The sequence below is a fragment of the Protomyctophum bolini genome (genome assembly GCF_963924005.1).
Source record: "Protomyctophum bolini genome assembly, chromosome: 3".
Lineage (NCBI taxonomy): Eukaryota > Metazoa > Chordata > Actinopteri > Myctophiformes > Myctophidae > Protomyctophum > Protomyctophum bolini.
Window position 1 is genome coordinate 18,662,212 of NC_137864.1, and position 20,463 is coordinate 18,682,674.

General features: G+C 42.6%; 1 protein-coding gene across 2 annotated transcripts in view; it reads left to right on the top strand.

Moving 5' to 3' along the window:
- The window catches only part of wdr19 (WD repeat domain 19), a 22,469-nt gene extending 15,278 nt beyond the window's left edge, over nucleotides 1–7,191 (top strand). For both annotated transcript variants that reach the window (XM_080760622.1, XM_080760623.1), the window contains 7 exons: nucleotides 913–1,009; nucleotides 2,450–2,574; nucleotides 2,706–2,787; nucleotides 3,359–3,509; nucleotides 4,031–4,154; nucleotides 4,960–5,036; nucleotides 5,724–7,191. In XM_080760622.1, the coding sequence (XP_080616748.1) occupies nucleotides 913–1,009; nucleotides 2,450–2,574; nucleotides 2,706–2,787; nucleotides 3,359–3,509; nucleotides 4,031–4,154; nucleotides 4,960–5,036; nucleotides 5,724–5,838 (771 nt within the window). In that variant the 3' untranslated portion in view covers nucleotides 5,839–7,191. The remainder of the gene's footprint in view (nucleotides 1–912; nucleotides 1,010–2,449; nucleotides 2,575–2,705; nucleotides 2,788–3,358; nucleotides 3,510–4,030; nucleotides 4,155–4,959; nucleotides 5,037–5,723) is intronic.
- Nucleotides 7,192–20,463: the final 13,272 nt, after the last annotated feature.

Sequence of the window (20,463 nt, forward strand, 5' to 3'; positions counted from 1 at the left end):
TATTATATATTAAATATTTAGTATATTTGAACACATTATGGACAAACATGCACCTTGACATGAACACAGAGAATACACAAATTTATAAATAGACCGAGTGTAGTGATATGGAATGGAAAAGTAAATGTTTTTCTTCTTAAAATTGCTAATTATACAATGCACAAGTATTCATACAATTGATTATTTGCATTGCAAAGCAGTTCGATACCGATTATCTGCATTTCAAAACAATACGATACGATACAAAGTCAAATGATACGATATGTTGAGTTTTCATCTCGATATACTTTGATTCTTGAAATTAAAATAGATCTTTCGATGCATTTACTATATCGTTACACCCCTATAGAGTACTGTATATTTATTATTCTTATTATTTGAAGTCAAGCCTTGAGTTGTTATGGTAGACTTGACACGTCGTCGTCTTTCTCTGTAGTAGTCATGTTTTAGGTCAAAGAAAAAGATTAGAGATGCTTCGATAATCGTCCACCGATTAGTGATCGGCCGTATCGGCCAATATTCGCGATTGGTGATCTGCAATTTACCCTATCTGGAGAAACCGATTTTTTACACCATTTAAGATATATAGTATTATATAGTTTTTGTGACAGGCCTAAACATTCTCCCCTTCCTCCTCACACACACACAGGAACAGTTTTGACGTGGGTTTTGACATAATAATCATTTTGTAAATATTCAAATTTGCCTCTTACACACAAGATCGGTATCGGCAGATCATGATAAAAACAATGTGATCGGGATCGGTCCCAAAAAACCTGATCGGAGCACCTCCAGAAAAGATGGCCACGGTGTAGCAGTTTTGCTCGAGAAGAGAGAGAGGGTGAAAGAGAGAGAGAAAGGCCTTTTCCTGAACTGCAGTTGGCTGACCTGTCCTCCCCTTTGTTCATACAGGATGCCAAGTACCTGTTCCGTCTCTACATGGCACTGCAGAGGTACCAGGAGGCCGCTCGCACTGCCATCATCATCGCCCGGGAGGAGCAGTGTGCAGGTACACACACACACACACACACACACACACACACACACACACACACACACACACACACACACTCGCACATACACATACACACACACACACACACACACATACACACACACACACACACACACACACACACACACACACACACACACACACAGCCTGTGGTGCCTAACCACATGATGTACTGTAGGCCACATTGTAGCTTAGAATCTGCCTCACAATTTCAGCTACAGTACATGCAGCAGTGGTGGAAAAAGTACTCAATTGTTTTAATTATGAAGTACTCATTATGCAGCATGTCCCATTTCAAGTTTTCAAATGTATAAAAATCTTTTGAAACTAGCAGCTGTGAGCTGTAAGCTGTGAGCTTGTAGATGGGCTATTTCAATTGCCGAAATTATGTGGTTAATATATATGCTTTTTTTGTAATAATACTCAAAATCAGTAACTAAAGTTTTCCAATAAATCTAGTGGCGTAAAAGTACAATATTTGGATCCAAGATCTGAGATGTAGGCTATAGTGGAGTAGAAGTAAAAGTATTGGAAATTGGAAGTACAGTACTTGAGTAAATGTAATTAGTTACTTTCCACCACAGGCTACATGTAATCCTCTGTCTCTAAACTCTAAATTAAACTCTGTCTCTATAATTTCTCTATAATGTACAGTAGAATAAACATAGTACTGACACAGAGAATAATATTGTACTGACACAGGTACGAGGCATGACAAGTGGAAGTGTTCCCTGTTATGTTTCTGATAGAACCTGTTTGATTGTTTTCACACAGGGAACTACCGTAACACCCATGATGTGCTGTTTGTTTTCACACAGGGAACTACCGTAACGCCCATGATGTGCCGTTTGTTTTCACACAGGGAACTACCGTAACGCCCATGATGTGCTGTTTGTTTTCACACAGGGAACTACCGTAACGCCCATGATGTGCTGTTTGTTTTCACACAGGGAACTACCGTAACGCCCATGATGTGCTGTTTGTTTTCACACAGGGAACTACCGTAACGCCCATGATGTGCTGTTTGTTTTCACACAGGGAACTACCGTAACACCCATGATGTGCTGTTTGTTTTCACACAGGGAACTACCGTAACGCCCATGATGTGCTGTTTGTTTTCACACAGGGAACTACCGTAACGCCCATGATGTGCTGTTTGTTTTCACACAGGGAACTACCGTAACGCCCATGATGTGCTGTTTGTTTTCACACAGGGAACTACCGTAACGCCCATGATGTGCTGTTTGTTTTCACACAGGGAACTACCGTAACGCCCATGATGTGCTGTTTGTTTTCACACAGGGAACTACCGTAACGCCCATGATGTGCTGTTTGTTTTCACACAGGGAACTACCGTAACGCCCATGATGTGCTGTTTGTTTTCACACAGGGAACTACCGTAACGCCCATGATGTGCTGTTTGTTTTCACACAGGGAACTACCGTAACGCCCATGATGTGCTGTTCAGCATGTACACTGAGCTGCAGGCCCAGAAGATCAAGATCCCAGCTGAGATGGCCACCAACCTGATGATCCTCCACTCTTACATCTTGGTCAAGGTCCTTCAAGCTTTGTTAACCTTTTTATTTGAACCCCCTTTTTCTCCCCAATTTAGTCATTAAATATGCCAATTTATTCCTCCCCACCCAACACTTCAGTGTACTCTACCTTCTAATTGTCTGGCCTGTAGATCCATGTGAAGAGAAGTGACCACCTGAAGGGCGCCCGCATGCTGATCCGCGTCAGCAACAACATCAGCAAGTTTCCCATACGTCAGTTTAACATGTTTTGTTGCCTATAACATGTTTCGTTGCTTAACAGAATTGCCTTGCTGTCGGACAGAAACATTTTCTCGCTATTTTCATTATTGTTGTGTTGCGCTCATTTTGTGAAAAGAGCTGATCTAAAAGCTCACAATGCTTCGCATCACGACGTGAGCTTGTGGATCTGCTACTTTAGCTATTTTTGAAAACTTTGGCATTCGGTGGAAAGCGCTTAAGTCTGTGGATTTCATAAATATTTAACCTATAAAAAGTATTAACACGAGCTTGTGACTAAATAACAACAGCATAGGATCCACTGGTCATGTTTTGGTCTCCATTTCCTGAAAAGTAATTTTTTTTTTTTAGACATACCGGTACATGGTTTCCGCCTGGCAGCTGTTTCTGTCATCATAGATGTCAATTCAATTCAACTCAAAGGAGCTTTATTGACATGAGAAAACATACGTTTACATACAAAAATATAATAAAAACGGTTTAAAATGCGGAAAGTACAGTTGGAGGGAGAGCAACTCTTGCATATGCAGCGTGTGTGCGTGTGCGTGTGCGTGTGCGTGTACAGACATCGTGCCCATTCTGACATCGGCGGTGATCGAGTGTCACCGGGCCGGGCTGAAGAACTCTGCCTTCAGCTTCGCTGCCATGCTGATGAGACCAGAGTACCGCAGCAAGATTGACCCCAAGTACAGGAAGAAGATCGAGGCCATGGTCCGGTGAGCTGCTGGGGCTTTCACTCTTTTCTTTCCCTGAAGGTTTTGAGACCTTTTGCTCTTTCTCTGTCTATCTTCCTGTTTTTTAACCACTTCAGCCGTTATGTCTAGTATGAATTTTAATATGTTCTTGTATGTCTACTTTTGAATTGTTTTAATTTGACCCTAAACTTAATGAAGTTAGATAGCACTTTATGTAGACTTAGATGCCTAAATTGTATTGTAAATCGAAACACATTTTCCTGGAGAAAGCCACTTCTCAAGCACCAGGAGGGTTTTTAGGAGTGAAAATAAACAAAAATCAAACTGTCCCTATTCTGGGGCACAGATAGTTAGTGTAGAGCAAAGATATGGAGACTCCAGTGACCTAATTATAGAGTAAGTGGTTAAACACATCTGAACTTCTCCCCCTCAGAGTCTCAGACAGAGTCTGTCAGTTTCCCAGATCTTCTCGCTACCTGTCTCCCTTTCCGTCTGTCCTGCGTTTAATATTCATCTCTGGCTCACTGTTGTGCCCCCGCCAGTCGGCCAGATACATCAGAGTTGGAAGAGGAGACGACTCCGTGTCCCTTCTGTGGGTTTCAGCTGCCACAGAATGAACTGCTGTGTATCTCCTGCAAGAATAACTTGCCCTACTGCATCACCACGGTGCGCACACACACACACACACACACACACACACACACACACACACACACACCACCACCACTTAACACACGACACGAGCTTTGCATTGGTGCCATGACCCGGATCAGGTTTCGCGAGGTCAATAGGTAGTCTCGGTTGGAGCCTCTGCCTGATGACTAAAAGCCTCACATCTGCCTCAGCCAGGGGGAATTCCTCTTTGGGCTAGTGGTTAAGATGTTGGCTTTCTATGTGGGAGGCCTGGGTTCAATTCCAGGCCGACACACATAAATGCCCTGTGGTGAAAAGTAACTAAGTACATTTAATTAAGTACAATTTTGAGGTATTTGTACTTTACTTTAGTATTTCCAATTTCCAATACTTTTCCACGACATCTCAGATCAAAATATTGTACTTATTACTCCACTACATTTATTTGAAAACTTCAGTTACTAGTTACTTTGTTGATTTTGATTATTATTACAAAACTTGCATTAAACACTTCAGCCCTATATACATTTCGGCCATTTGAAAATAGCCGATCTGCGAGCACACAATTGTGAGCTTGTAGATCTGCTATTTTCAAAACATTTGTACACATTTGAAAACTTTAAATGAGACATTCTGCATAATGTATTTACAGTTACAGTTACAAGTACATGTTGATACCAATACTTTTGTACTTTTACTAAGTAAATTTAGAATTCGGCACTTTTACTTGTAACAGAGTATTTCTACACTGCAGTATTAATACTTGTACTCAAGTATAAAATATGAATACTTTTATTTTAGCTACATGCATTTTTATTTGTTTTTTTCCCCCATGCAGGGTCGTCACATGCTAAAGGAGGACTGGTCTGTGTGTCCACATTGTGAATTCCCTGCCCTCTACTCCCAGTTCATCCTGTGAGTCAATATACTGTAGTTTATAATAGTGTACACTGTAAATAGTACAATAGTACAAAAATAGAACAATATTCAAAACCAAATTAGTGTGGTCAAATAATGTAGATTGCCCATGGTGGTATAGAATGGCATGTAAAATCACACCAACGAACGCAACGAACGTCAGAATTGAACAGTGCATGGCTCCCAGTCTTTTCTGGACCAGGGCCCACTTGAACATCTTGATAGAGATTGTGTCCCACCACCCATCCATCTGACCGGCTTGGATCAATGGAACTAACGTGTAAAGCGTCTTTGGGTATTAGAAAAGCGCTATATAAGTCCCAGGTATTATTATTATTATTATTATTATTGCGAACGCAGTGATTGCGAACGCAGTGAGCACTTACTATGAGACCTAGCAGATCATGTCTGTCTGTGTGTCTGTGTGTCTGTCTGTCCCGCTTTTGTGCCCATATATGGAGCTGAGTGATTACGTCACCATGACTCAGCCATAACCATATAAGGAGTCCCCAAAGCAGCTATACGTCCAAAACCCAAATATGTACGAGCTGCGTTCGCTTCCCGCGTCTTACTGGTTAACGTAGTATGTCATTTTACTGATTGTTTGTGCACGTGTGTGTGCGTGCGTGCGTGCGTGCGTGCGTGTGTGTGCGTGCGTGCGTGTGTGTGTGTGTGTGTGTTCAGGCTCCTGGAGACAGAGAGTGTGTGTCCTATGTGTTCTGAGACTCTGAGCGTCAACCAGGTGAAGAAGATCTCTGACTGTTCCAGCTACCTGCAGTCTGATGAACTGGAGCACTGACACTGATGCCCACAGACTATGTACTGTCTGCAGGTGTTGACGCTAAGGGTTGCCCACCTGCCCCTGGCAGGTAAATAAAACTTTCGGGCAGGTGGAGTTTGCTTTCAGGTTTGCCCGACCCACCAAGTGCTTGTTTGAGAGGGGACGCAATCGAGATATCTGTCTAAACACCTGGGTGGCCAGAGCACTCTTGTCTTCTGGAATGTAAAATAAGAGTACTGTTTACCTATAATGGGTTTTCACTGTTGCTACACTTCAAAATATAAAATAACAAGTGTGAACCCAGAGTCATCTTCATAGCTATGCCCCTAAGCTGCATATGACAAGGTATTTGGCATAAAAAAAATATCGCATTTATCGCACAGCCCCAGAAAGTAAAAAGAAAAAGAAAGTGTTAAAGGGAACATAGTTTAAACTAGTGAATGTAGTTAAAATTTTACCCTATCATTTTATAATGGCCAATTTACTTTTCGGGCAAGTGGACATGACCTTTGGGCAAGTAGCCTATAGAACATGACCTGTACTTGTCCGACGGGCAAGTGCCTCTGAGACCTTATAGTGTCAACCCCTGTACTGTATTACCAAAGAATGTCATCCATCCGACAGCAGTGGTTCACCACCTTTTCTGGACCAGGTCCTAGTTTAACCTATTCTGAACGGGAACACCTTTTGGTTTTTTAAGCATTATGTTAAATACTTTAGCTATTGAAAAATAGTAGATCTTCAAGCTCATAGCGCGGCACCGAGTGCCATGCTACAAGCTTGTATATCTGCTATTTTTGAAAAATCGAAAACCTTTGAACATATATTCTTTCAAACCTACGTTTTTAACTCAAATCTTTGCTTCTGCTGAGGTCCCTGGAACAACATATTTTCAGATGGGGGTCGGCGGCCAATTACATATATTTTTGGGGGTCCTTGACATGAAATAGTTTGAGAACGACTGACATAGAAACAGAGGTTTTTCAACAAACTGTCAAGATTTAGAAGACATTTGTAGAATCGTCCTCAGGTCTTAAAGCCATCTGAACACAGCCATTTGCCGTGGCGCCCATGTTCATTTTCAGAGCATATTTAACCAACGATCAATTGATTGTGTTCCAGTTCGAATCAGTGGAATGAACGTATAGAAAAAATATACCATGACATTTTGTTTTACAATATTGTTTTTATACTAATGTTATATCAATAAAATCACGTTTTGTCAAGTATACATTTGTCTCTGTCAGGTGGAAACCTCATTATGTCCAAAACTGTTACTTTTTGGGATTCAAATTCAACGGTAGCAAAAGTATCAGATTCTATACAAGCAATTCAAAATATGTCACTTCGCACCACGCTTCGAGCTTGTAGATCTACTACCATTGATGCTTTTGAGGGACGCTGTAGTGTGTTCAAGTAGGGGCGTAAATTTACGTAAACCCGACAGCAACGATATGCAGTATCCTCGGGGCTCACCAGTCACAGCCCTACAGCAACGATATGCAGTATCCTTGGGGCTCACCAGTCACAGCCCTACAGCAACGATATGCAGTATCCTTGGGGCTCACCAGTCACAGCCCTACAGCAACGATATGCAGTATCCTTGGGGCTCACCAGTCACAGCCCTACAGCAATGATATGCAGTATCCTTGGGGCTCACCAGTCACAGCCTGACAGCAACGATATGCAGTATCCTTGGGGCTCACCAGTCACAGCAACGATATGCAGTATCCTCGGGGCTCACCAGTCACAGCAACGATATGCAGTATCCTTGGGGCTCACCAGTCACAGCAACGATATGCAGTATCCTTGGGGCTCACCAGTCACAGCAACGATATGCAGTATCCTTGGGGCTCACCAGTCACAGCAACGATATGCAGTATCCTCGGGGCTCACCAGTCACAGCCCGACAGCAACGATATGCAGTATCCTTGGGGCTCACCAGTCACAGCCCTACAGCAACGATATGCAGTATCCTTGGGGCTCACCAGTCACAGCCCTACAGCAACGATATGCAGTATCCTTGGGGCTCACCAGTCACAGCCTGACAGCAACGATATGCAGTATCCTTGGGGCTCACCAGTCACAGCCTGACAGCAACGATATGCAGTATCCTTGGGGCTCACCAGTCACAGCAACGATATGCAGTATCCTCTGGGCTCACCAGTCACAGCAACGATATGCAGTATCCTTGGGGCTCACCAGTCACAGCAACGATATGCAGTATCCTCGGGGCTCACCAGTCACAGCCCGACAGCAACGATATGCAGTATCCTTGGGGCTTACCAGTCACAGCCCTACAGCAACGATATGCAGTATCCTTGGGGCTCACCAGTCACAGCAACGATATGCAGTATCCTCTGGGCTCACCAGTCACAGCAACGATATGCAGTATCCTCAGGGCTCACCAGTCACAGCAACGATATGCAGTATCCTCGGGGCTCACCAGTCACAGCCCGACAGCAACGATATGCAGTATCCTCAGGGCTCACCAGTCACAGCAACGATATGCAGTATCCTTGGGGCTCACCAGTCACAGCAACGATATGCAGTATCCTCGGGGCTCACCAGTCACAGCCCGACAGCAACGATATGCAGTATCCTCGGGGCTCACCAGTCACAGCCCGACAGCAACGATATGCAGTATCCTCGGGGCTCACCAGTCACAGCCCGACAGCAACGATATGCAGTATCCTTGGGGCTCACCAGTCACAGCCCGACAGCAACGATATGCAGTATCCTCAGGGCTCACCAGTCACAGCAACGATATGCAGTATCCTCGGGGCTCACCAGTCACAGCCCGACAGCAACGATATGCAGTATCCTCAGGGCTCACCAGTCACAGCAACGATATGCAGTATCCTTGGGGCTCACCAGTCACAGCAACGATATGCAGTATCCTTGGGGCTCACCAGTCACAGCCCGACAGCAACGATATGCAGTATCCTTGGGGCTCACCAGTCACAGCCCGACAGCAACGATATGCAGTATCCTCGGGGCTCACCAGTCACAGCCCTACAGTATGTGTGATCATCATAGATTAAGATAATTTAAGCCTGACCTCGAAATTAAAAACAAATCTTCTAAATCCTCCAGTTTTCAAGGCTCGCCACTCGGTGGCGCGCTATGAGCTTGTAGATCTGCTATTTTTCAATAGCTAAATTATAACAATTAAAACACCAAAATGGGTTAAGAAAACAAGGGATTATCTGCACACCATTTCGGATGCTCCCACAGTGGAATTTGTGCAATGCTTGCCCTTTTTTTACAGTCTTCATCGGGTACAGGATGACTGCATATAGGCTGAAATGTTGTACACTGAGATCTTCAATAAATGCACATGTGGGAAGCATCTCAAATGGTGTGGGTATAATCCTTTGTTCTTGGACTTTATTTGTGTTTTCTTTATTTCTTTCAGGATGTGCGACGTACATTATCCTGAACTGTATCATTGTATTATTATTGTAGTGTATGTATTGATCATACATACACAGCCAAGTTAACCACTTAATTTATACTTCATAGTTCATATGATACGATAGTGTACAACAGACAGACAGACAGGTTCTGTACATGCATCTTTAAAACCCCCTTTAGATTTAACTGCTGTGACAATGTTGCAAATGTTATTTTAACCGACTGTCAACTGATTTTTATAACAATTTCATCAGGTGAATAAAATGGATTCTGAGAATACAGTTTAATGTATTGATGCAGAAACTTCTGCATTTCTTGACAAACACTGCAATGTGCAAACATTTCCCATGCATCTCACTGGCTGATCAAGAGAAGCTGAATTTAAAGTGGAATTGTGTCGCCCTCTTGTGGTGATATATTGTAACAACACTGCAGCACAGTTTAGCTTTATTTTACTAGCTTTCTGTTTCCGTTTGTAAATCATACTTTTACTCCACTACATTTAATTGGACAAATAAGTAGAAGTATTAAAAGTAAACACACGGCTTTAAAATGACTATCACCAGTGAAATGCACTGCACAGTGTACACTTAACTACACCAGAACCATACCATACCAGAACCATTACCAGTCCCCATAGTCATATGGGGATGGAAAGGGCTACACACAGATCTAATTTAGCTTATATTAGGCTATAGAATAAAGAATACATTCGCAAAACATCAAATTATGATACTGTGAGACCAGGCTACTTTACAAAGAGCCTATACTAAACAGTAATTGGCATACTAAATGGTATGTGATTTAAATCACATAGGCCTACTAATACTATTTAGTATGTCAAATGACATTTTATGTCCGAAGTGAAACACTATACTGCTTAGTAGCTGTGTAGGGCAATATAACTTATATGTTTACTTTACTTAGTTATTACTCCTTAGAAAATGTAATACATTACTTATTACTTGGAATCAAGAGTAATATAATATTACTTTTCACCCGGGCCCCTTCCACCCGCAAAAGAACACAATCTGTTTAGCCGGCTCTTTTTACAACTGAACTCCAATTCATTGGAATAAGAAGTCTCCAATCAGCCAAACTGAATAATTGCAGGATATGAAACAAAAATAGTCAACAGTCTCTCATCAGTCTTTTTCTGCTGCATATTCCACATTTGGAATTCAACATCAACAATCTGAATTGCACACACATGGCTGGAGCATCTCAAAACGGACAGTATAAAACAAACAATACAGTCTTTGACCTTTTTGAGGCAGCCTAGTAGGCCTACTAGTCTCTCAAGACAGACAGTTGATATTATAACATATTACAAAAAAAGGAATGAAAACACAAGCTGTTAAGTCAGCTTATTTTAGAACTGAAGCCAATTGTTTTGAATACTAATATTAAGAAGAGTCACCAATCAGCCAAAAAGGCTATAAAATAATGAAGCTGCAATCTCTCTCCAGCCAACAAAACAAAAACGTGTGCTATTTTTTACAAAGTAAATAGTAGCTGTAGCTGTTTTGGCAGAGTAGTAACTTACTTTACTCGTTACTGGGAAAAGTAATAATATTACAGTAATATGTAACTAGTAACTCGTTACTGCCCAACACTGCTTAGTATTATAGATACTAAATAGGCTGCAGACTGTAGTATGTAGTACATTATGTGGTATGTATGTGTGGCAAACCAGGGGAAACGGCCAGGCCTATTCCCCACAGAAGGAGGCTGGGGGAGGTGGTAGATGGAGTATATTACCCTGTACAGGTATTGCAGCCAATGGGAGCCTGGACATGGACACACCTGCAGCCAGTAAGGCAATCAACAGAAGCTTTTAAATAGCCGACACCCAAGCTGCCTTGCCAGTTTGGACTAATGGAGGAGTGAGGAAGCAGGAATCACTCTGTTCATGAGGAGGCTGGTATGATGGATATCTCACAAGTGAGTACAAGATTTAACTCAAACCCTTGGACCCACTTGGATGTCCTGTGCGTGTATTGTGGCTCACCTGGTCTCGTTCTCTCTCCCTCCCTCCTAGGCCGACTGAACTCCACAAGGGAGAGCATGCAGCACTCTTCCCCCCCCTGAATACAGTAGTCACTCACTCTGCTCTGTCCACAGGACTGTGCATAGAAGCCTAAGCCCCGTTTTCCACTTTCCCTAACTAGTTAATAAAAGACAATTTAAGTTACATGTTGACTCTGACTCTGAGCCTCTTATTTTATTGTGAATCTTGTCTATTCTCCCCTGGGTTGCCACAGTATGTAGTACGTTATGTGAGTTGTTGTGACCTTCAAGATCATAACAACTCAACTAGAAAAGGTTCCCCTCGGGGCACAGGTCTCCACCAGGGCAGGTCAGGTTGTGGCCTCCTGGTGGCGCTATAATAGGCCAATGTGAAAAGGGTTCCATTTCTTCTTATGCCTTGGATGGCAATTGGATGATTTGAGGCATTTTGTTCCAAATATGTGTTTTGCAAAAATCCACCTGTTGGTGGCGCTATAACAGGCCAATGTGAAAAGGGTGATATATATTCATCAGCCTAGTAGGAAAGTCTGTGAAAGACTTCATGTAAATGGCATGCTCCGTTCATGATTTGAGGCTTTTTGTTCAAAACGGGCCAATCCTGCAGACTTTGTAAGCCAAATAATGTTAACCATTATAGGCTGGAATCTGAAATATCTGACAGATCAGTCTTGAACACACGTCTATACAGATAGTGTGTAACGATTTGTTGGATTTTTGGACAGAATCTGGAAGAGTAATATAAAACAATTTGGTTCATTGTTAGCATCCAGGGAGTGTGCATGCAAAATTTGGCACTGACCGGGATAACGGTGCCGGAGATTAGCTGTACACAGACGGACGGACACACAAATAGACATACTCAAAACATACTCTCTCCCCATGCCTTCGGCCTTGTGGAGACAATAACTAGCCGGGCCGGCCTAGTGGTCCAGGCACCTACGCTGCTAATCCTGACAGCGTGTCGTGGGGTCGACTCCCGATCCGGACAACCTTTGCTGCCTGTCACTCCCCATCTCTCTCCCCCATTTCCTGTCAGCTTACTGTACACTATCAAATAAAGGCAGAAAAAGCCCCAAAAATATCTTTAAGAAAAGATGAATTAATGATTAAGTCATACATGAATTCATGATTAATTTCCCGTTAATGGAGAAGTCACTACTTAACTAAAGTAGCCTAAATATATCATATCAGTAGTCTGTAGTACCACAGTCATTAACCATTCAGAAAATTGTCGCCAATAATGAGCCAAAAACAGGCACGCCAGGTCGAGAGTGGGGGCAGAAAACACAAATGCAGACATGCTGTCGCCATGACACAGTGACACGTCGGCCAACTTATCACTAACACCTGTATGATTCTCACGAAGCCTCCAATCACAACCCAGAGGACCACTCTCATGCACCATGTGGCCTTAGCGGTTGCCACATGGTGCATGAGACAGCTATAGGGCAATTACCTGGACACCACTCTTATACACAGAACAGGATTTGCTTATAGGTATTCTTTCTGTGGCTCCCTCGCTAAAACAATATAACATGCAAATCTCCCTGTTCTTGTCTGCCCTGGTCTTCTCTGCCCTTCATGCAGAAGAGAAAGGTAAGAGTTAGACTCTCTAATGGTCACTACATCTCTCTTTCTCTCTTTCCTAATTCATCCCACCTATCAACACGTCTTGCTGCTCTGCACTGTCTGACTGCAGTACTATATTAGGAGAGTCTTAAAAGACTAAGTTGACTGTCAATCTGATCTCAGTCATTCCATATACTGTATTCAGGGACCTTTGTTCTTTAATCTACATTCAGGAACAAACAGAAAAGCCGCATTGGAGAGAGCAAACCAGCACATAGTTAAAAATGTGTAAAATAACTGAGCTTAAAAAGCTATTAATAAAAGCAATTCTAAAATGCAGAAACAGCGAGTGCCCACTCCAGGCAATGATTGCAAAAATACAATCTGAATGCTCTCTGTGAAAACAAATTCTAGGCAGGAAAAGAGATTGCAGAGACATGCAGATGTTCTGCATTTCCAGAGTTGTATTTACATGCTCTTGCTCACTTATCTCTATCTCCGTGTAAACATCTACTGTGTATGTGTGACTTTGCTCTGTTTTTTTCCATGTCTATCTCTGTTTCTCTCTCACTATCAGACAGCACCTTACCGAGACTGGCCGACACTACAGCTGTTGAGGCCTTCATCGACTCCGCAGAGGTGGTCGTCATTGGGTTCATTGAGGTCAGACAGGCAAAAATGATAATGAATGACAATGATAATGAACAAACTAGACAGGAAAGTCGGTAACGTGTACAGTGGGCTGAAGTGAGGGCTGAGACATCGTAAGGACAAACCACAGGGACCACTGCATGGGTCACTTGGGTCAGGCTAATTACGCTAACATGCATATGTGGCAAACCAGGCACCACCAGTGCAAATCCAGCAATCGCTGAGTATGTAAGGGCTAAAAAAGAAAATTACAACATTCCTTTTTACACCCTTCTCTTCTTGACGAGACTAGCCGTGGTACAGTAATGCTCTCACGGATGCATTTGGGGAGAAGATATGTTTCCTCTCGGCCACACGTTTGGCTCGGGAAATGGCTTCCTTGCAGTTAGGATAGGGAGCGGGCGGCTGTTTCACACAGGCGAGCCGTTTGGCCAAACTCCTGATGCGGGGGCAGAAGGTGGGCCGCTGGACTGGATGACAAACTCAAGAAGCACCATGCAGAGCTTTTGTGGGATTGGCTCAAATGAGTTTGCTGTAAACAAGGGAGAGGTTCATAGGAGAGACGCAGAGCGGAAGAGGAAGAGAGAGAGAGAGAGAGAGAGAGAGAGAGAGAGAGAGGGTAGTGATGTCCAGGCCTCCAGGGCAATAAGTTTGTTATGACTCACTGGGGAAAAAACTCATATTATAGGCTTTAAAATGATCAGATGGATTTCCAGAGTGCATGGTGCGTTATGATCTCAACCTTGGATGTGACTCCATGCTGAAGAATATAAATCACCATCTTTTCCTAACTCATAAACTTGTTTTCTCGATTCTTGTTTCCGATCTTCTGCCTCAGGGAGAGGAAAGCCATGGCTATGCAGAGCTTGTCGCAGCTGCCAAGCGTGTAGATACCATTGCCTATGCCGTGTGCAGTGTAAAAGAGGTGTGGGCTGACTACAGCATTACCTCAGACACGATAACCATCTTCAGAAAGGTAATCTGCATCGCTGTATATGAATAGTAAATCCACTCTGGGCCCATTTTCGATATAGCACGTGCGAAGAACCTGACACGATGTGATCAACTGAACGGTGTTGGTTTGTGTCGCTCCAGGCAGATAACCACCAGGACAATCTGGTTCTCTCTAACATCAAAAAGCTGGAAACTGATGGCCTAGTGAACTTCTTCACCACCAATGAGCTGCGCTACCTCACAGAGTACAACCAAGTGGTACGTCCACTCAGAGGCTTCATACTATACAGTCTGTCTGTATATTATATAGATAGACCATATCTACATGTCCTCATCTAATCCTAATTATTATTATTATTTTAAGTAACTAGTAATAGGTAATATTACCGTTTTTGAGTAACTTTTCCAACACTGATAGTGAGAGTATAGACGATGGTTATCTCTCTCTCTATATAAACATGATTTCTGTCCCCTAATATTTTCTCTCTCCTCAGTCGGCAGTGGGTCTGTTCAATTCAGAGGTGAAGACACACCTGCTGCTGTTTGCCAACAGAGGGAGTAAAGACTACACCCAATTACAGGATCGTCTGAAGACTGTGGCCCCAGAATTTACTGGCAAGGTGAAAATAACAAGGTCTTGAATTCACACCAGGGGGGCAGTCAGACAGATATTTTGTGAAGCCACTAAGGAAATCAGGATTTCCTGAAAGTTCATATAATGGCCTGTTGTGGCGCTGTCATTGGGCCCAAAAAACCCATAGTCCCATAGAAGTCCATGTATTTGGGCCCAACTTCACCTAGACTGTATTACCTTAATAAACATGGTCATGAATACTTTCTGCTTCCAGTCACTAGTTTAAAGTCTCATTTATAATGTCATAATATTCTTTTTGGAAAATTATGGTCCCATTTATAAAAAAAATGACCATAAAGTCGCGTATGTTCTGAGGGGCGAGGCTACCGTTACAGTCTATGATCGGGATTCCCTACCCACTCGAGTCAAAATAAAAAAACAATTAAGAAGAAGGGGGGGAAGTCCCGCCTCGTTGTCTGGGCCAGCCAATGGCCAGCTGGGCCAAAACGGAACTAGAAAGATGGCGATTTACAATTCAAGGACTGACAGGCTTCATTTTACGTTCATGTTAGACCCGGGGAACGCTTTGTCCATATTTTTTACAGTCTATGATTCACACACATGGTTATACTGTAGGTCAGCTCATGTGAGTCAGTCCGACAAATCTATGAAATTAGTCAAGTAATTCAAGTCAATTTTATTCATAAAGCACATTTAAAAACAACCAAAGGTCGACCAAAGTGCTATACAGCATGGAAATTGTATACACAAGACATCAATTGGTTAAAATACAAAAAAAACAACCAATACAGAAACGGCATCAAATATATAAAAACCCAAACGGAAAGACAATAGCTGAGGAGAAAATGTAGGAGGACATGAAACAAGTGTCCAACCATTTGTCCAAACGCATGTTTGTTATTTAAAAGGCCTGGGAGAACAGGTGCGTTTTGAGTCTGCTTTTAACAGTGTCTAAGGGGAAATGGTATTATATCTTCACCTTGTAAAATGGGCTAGATCAGGGGTTCTCAACGTTTTTGGCCGGGGACCCCCACAGGTTGAGAACCCCTGGGCTAGTTGACGTGAATATTATTGAGTTTTCAAGTCACAGACTGTTAATGCCTAATTTGTACACGTTTAGACATGGTTGTAAATTGTACCACATAGTATATTTATTATTCTGCCTAACTATTATTGCCAATGCTGTGGTCAATTATTAGGCCTGACTCTCTGAAGCTGTTCTCTCTCTTTCAGTTCTTGTTTGTGCTGATAAATGGTGCACTGAAGTCCAACGCCAAGTCATTGGCTTACTTCGGCCTCAAGACACGAGATCTTCCCCGGGTTGGTATCTATGATGGACACTCTGACATGAAATGGCTTCTTCCCGAAGGAGAGATCTCTATGGAACGCGTGCAGGAATTCTGTCAGTCCTTCCTACGAGGGGATCTGAAGGTGCGAATGAATTCAATCTAAAGGGCCCATCATACTTCATGGCTGCACAGCAGTGTCGTGACCTGCATGGTGCACCAATGTGCAGCCAAGTGTAAATCACCCGTAACCTCATGGTTATGACTATGCTATCTCTTTTAAATCATTCACACTTGTGTGAAGTGAGGGCGTCTGATAATTGTTTGTTTGTTAAAAGTGCTCTAAACAAACATTAAAAGGTCCTGCCACTCTGTTTGTTTAACTCATTTAGGGCTCAGGCTGAATGTTGCTACAGTATACTGTAGACAGCAACAAGAACCCCAAAAGCCCTTACCGTATCGTATCTACTGTTTTAATATAACATGTCCTTTTTTCCTCTTTCAGGATGTGAAGGAGGCAGGAGCAGAAGGCAAAACAGAGCTCTAGGAGAGTCTAAATTAATGAAAATGCATTCATATCTAATCTATTAAATAAACGGCTGTAAATGGAAGAGGGACTTATCGTGTGACTTCCTTCTGCAGTGGAAAGAGAATAGCCACTTTTGAGTGTGTGTGTGTGTGTGTGTGTGTGTGTGTGTGTGTGTGTGTGTGTGTGTGTGTGTGTGTGTGTGTGTGTGTGTGTGTGTGTGTGTGTGTGTGTGTGTGTGTGTGTGTGTGGTGTGGTGTGGTGTGGTGTGGTGTGGTGTGGTGTGGTGTGTGTGTGCGTGCGCATGGGTGTGTGCGTGTGTGCGCATGTACACGGTGTGTCTGTTTGTGCGAGTCGGGAGTGAGCCTGTCTGTGCTGCGGTGTGGACAGCTGACCACAGGACACTGGCCACAAGCTGCTGTGATCCCAGCGGAGCTGTTGGCCTGTCGGCCGACGTGACGGTCAGAACCACAACAGACCAACCTCTGAGACTGACAGTCTGACACGCAGCAGGGGGAGATGATGGAGGTCACAGGCTGAGGTCACAGGACACCAGAGCTCAAAAGGAAGACCATGGCGTTGGATAACAGTAGCACTCATTCACCTCAACTCAACTTCACCTTATCATCACAGTCACATCACTGACTTTACATGTGTCCAAATGTGGGTGAAATTCTTTGCTTCACAAGCTCCATAATTTGCCGTTTCAAGAGAGGGGGAAATAAATAGAAAAACGGGTCAAATGTGGTTTGTCAGTATGAGCAGTGTAAAATATATAAGGTGCATGATATATAATACATACAATATACAATATGTATAGTCCATGTAATAGCCTATTTAGAGTATTAAAAGAAACACAAAGATGGCTATGTGAAATAATTGCATTTTATCCTGAACTAGCCTGACACGGGGAAGATTTTATCACTGCATTCACACTACAGGACAGAGTTCCAGGTGGTTCCCCCAGTTCTTGACCAAAGAACAGCACGAGCCATCAAGTCCAATCAGTCATAAACGCTTCTACTTAAACCCAGAGGTCTAGACCAAAGGCAGCTGGGAATTGCCTTCCCAGCAGTGCCAGTTTCAGGGATGTTATGGTAGTTAGAATATCATAATTATACTGAGTCTAATATAGCAACTCATAATGTAATAACGGCACATAATGTAATAACAGTTCATAATGTGATAACCTAAATGTAGTAAAGGCCCATAATGTAGACTAATAAGGTCACAATGTAATACATCATGAGAGCATAACATAATAATGGATTTTTGCATAATGTAATCATGTAATAATGTGTTACATGTAGCCGCTCAATTCACAGTTAATAATGTAATTACGGGTCATATTGTTGAGAAAAGTTTTACATCGTATCAGTATCATGTCAGTATCACAGGCAGTATCATTACTGCCCGGAACTGGGCCTTGATGATCAGGCTTTCAACACTGGGTAGACCACACTTCTGCAGGACCTCAAGATTTGACACCTTGTCCTACCACACTTGATGAGCTTATAGGTTATTAGTTCATAATGAATCGTTATTGTTGAGTTAAAACTCATAAATGGAGCATGGATCTTCTACAAGACACCTCAGACAACTTCTACAGTCTCAACAACTACATCTCCCAGAGTGCATCAGCTGCTAGATGGCTGCTGGTGCTCATTTGCCTGATTGAACACCTGTTAAAGGCTGATGGTGGTGACACTCAAACAAATGATGGCGGAATAAACAAACCTATAAAGGCTGATACAGACAGCCACAGACACACACGTCCTTGTGTTTATTAATATAAGCCTTTATAACCAACCAAAGGGTGAAATAATGCACGTGCGTGCGTGCGTGAGTGCATGAGTGCGTGTGTGTGTGTGTGTGTGTGTGTGTGTGTGTGTGGGGTGCACACAGCAGTTACATCAACAGTGGATGATCCGAACACAAATCACTCTGACTAACGGACCAATGACGGACGGATAGTTGAACAGGTGACCGGATCCAGTGGGCGGGGCTTTGGATTTAAATAGGAGCGGCCATGTTTTTTCCCAGCATGCTGTTTGGTTTGGGATCCACTTCATGCTGTCTGTGAGCAGAGCTGTTTGTTCCAAGGTAAGAAGCGTTTGTTTGAGAAACACGGTTTTATCCTTGAGCACTGTTGTTGTTTAGACATTACGATGATTTATAGGACTGTTTATTGTTTAAACAGAGTATTTATAAGACTGTTGTTTATTGTGACACTAAATGGACAACAATGTCAGCAATGTTTGTCCTTTTATAGGGTTCTTTGGCCTTGGGCCTCGATCACACAAAAAAAACATTTGTCTTGTCTGTTTAATGGCCGCCCCAATGCATTTCCAATGGGAGGCACATGCTTTGACCAAACATTTGTGTTTGATTTTGGGGGGCAATCAAACACATGCAGGCAGAGCCCAGAACATATGCTTATGTGTGACTGAGGCCTTGGGCCTTGATCGCAACAAAAGCATTGTCTTGTCTGTGAAAATGGCTGATCTACAAGCTCACAATGCATTGTGAATGTGATGTGACACATTGTGAGCTTTTAGATCTGCTATTTTCAAAAGGTTTTTTTCTGTTCAAAATGACCAAGTATGCAGATTGTCCCATTTGAAATGTTTAAGTACATTTTGATGCCAAAACCTTTTAACTTTGACTCAAGTTATATAATGTAGATTTTGAAGTTTAGATTTTTTTTTTACCAATATCTTAAAGAGACAATTCACTTTAAAAAACTAACTTTTTGTCATTGTATTATCTACTCGGGTTTATGTGAACACTACAGACAGTTTTTAAGTTAAAATGCTAAAAAGCTAAAATGAATATTTAAATACTGAATCACGCAACTTAAAAGCTGTCTGCAGTGTTCACATAAGCCTGAGTAGACGATAAAGTGAAATATTATATGAATTTTACAATGTATGAAATCTGGATAAAGAGTAATGTTGTTTTTATTTATGTCTTGCAGGTTAATCATGTGACCTTGGTGTCATGTGTGACCTTGGATGGGGTCATCAGGAGATGGCTGGTATTGATAATGGAGTGTCTACTCGGCTGAGCTGAAACGTATAACGGTGTCAACGAACGCTCCCTGAGATTACGAGGCGTACGGTGCTCGGGACGTATTGTGCCATACAACCTACGCGGCTCTATTAATACCGGCTATCTTCAACTGAGCGACGGAAGCCCCCCCATGGTATGTACCTGGATTACATGTGGCTGTAGTAGAAACAAGGGCAGTGTCACCATTACATGTCAAGTTGACCATTCATTGTCATACATATGATTTTACATATGTTTGGGTGAAAAACCTTACTGAGGTTTTTATGTGTTTTTAGTATTTCAATGTGTCCATGATTTCATGGACACTTCCTACCCAGACTACAATTCCCATAATGCTTTGGTGCACTGCTCCTTGTGCATAGGGGAGGGCTGTCTTACTGAGACAACATGTAGTCTAGGGAGGAAGTGAGCCCATTGTCCATGACATCATGGAGCCCATGGACACTTTTGAAATACTACATATATAAAAACGACGATTACCCACATAAAAAACCCAGGAAAGTGTTTCTTGTCTCCCAAACATCATTAAAATAAGCTCTGGT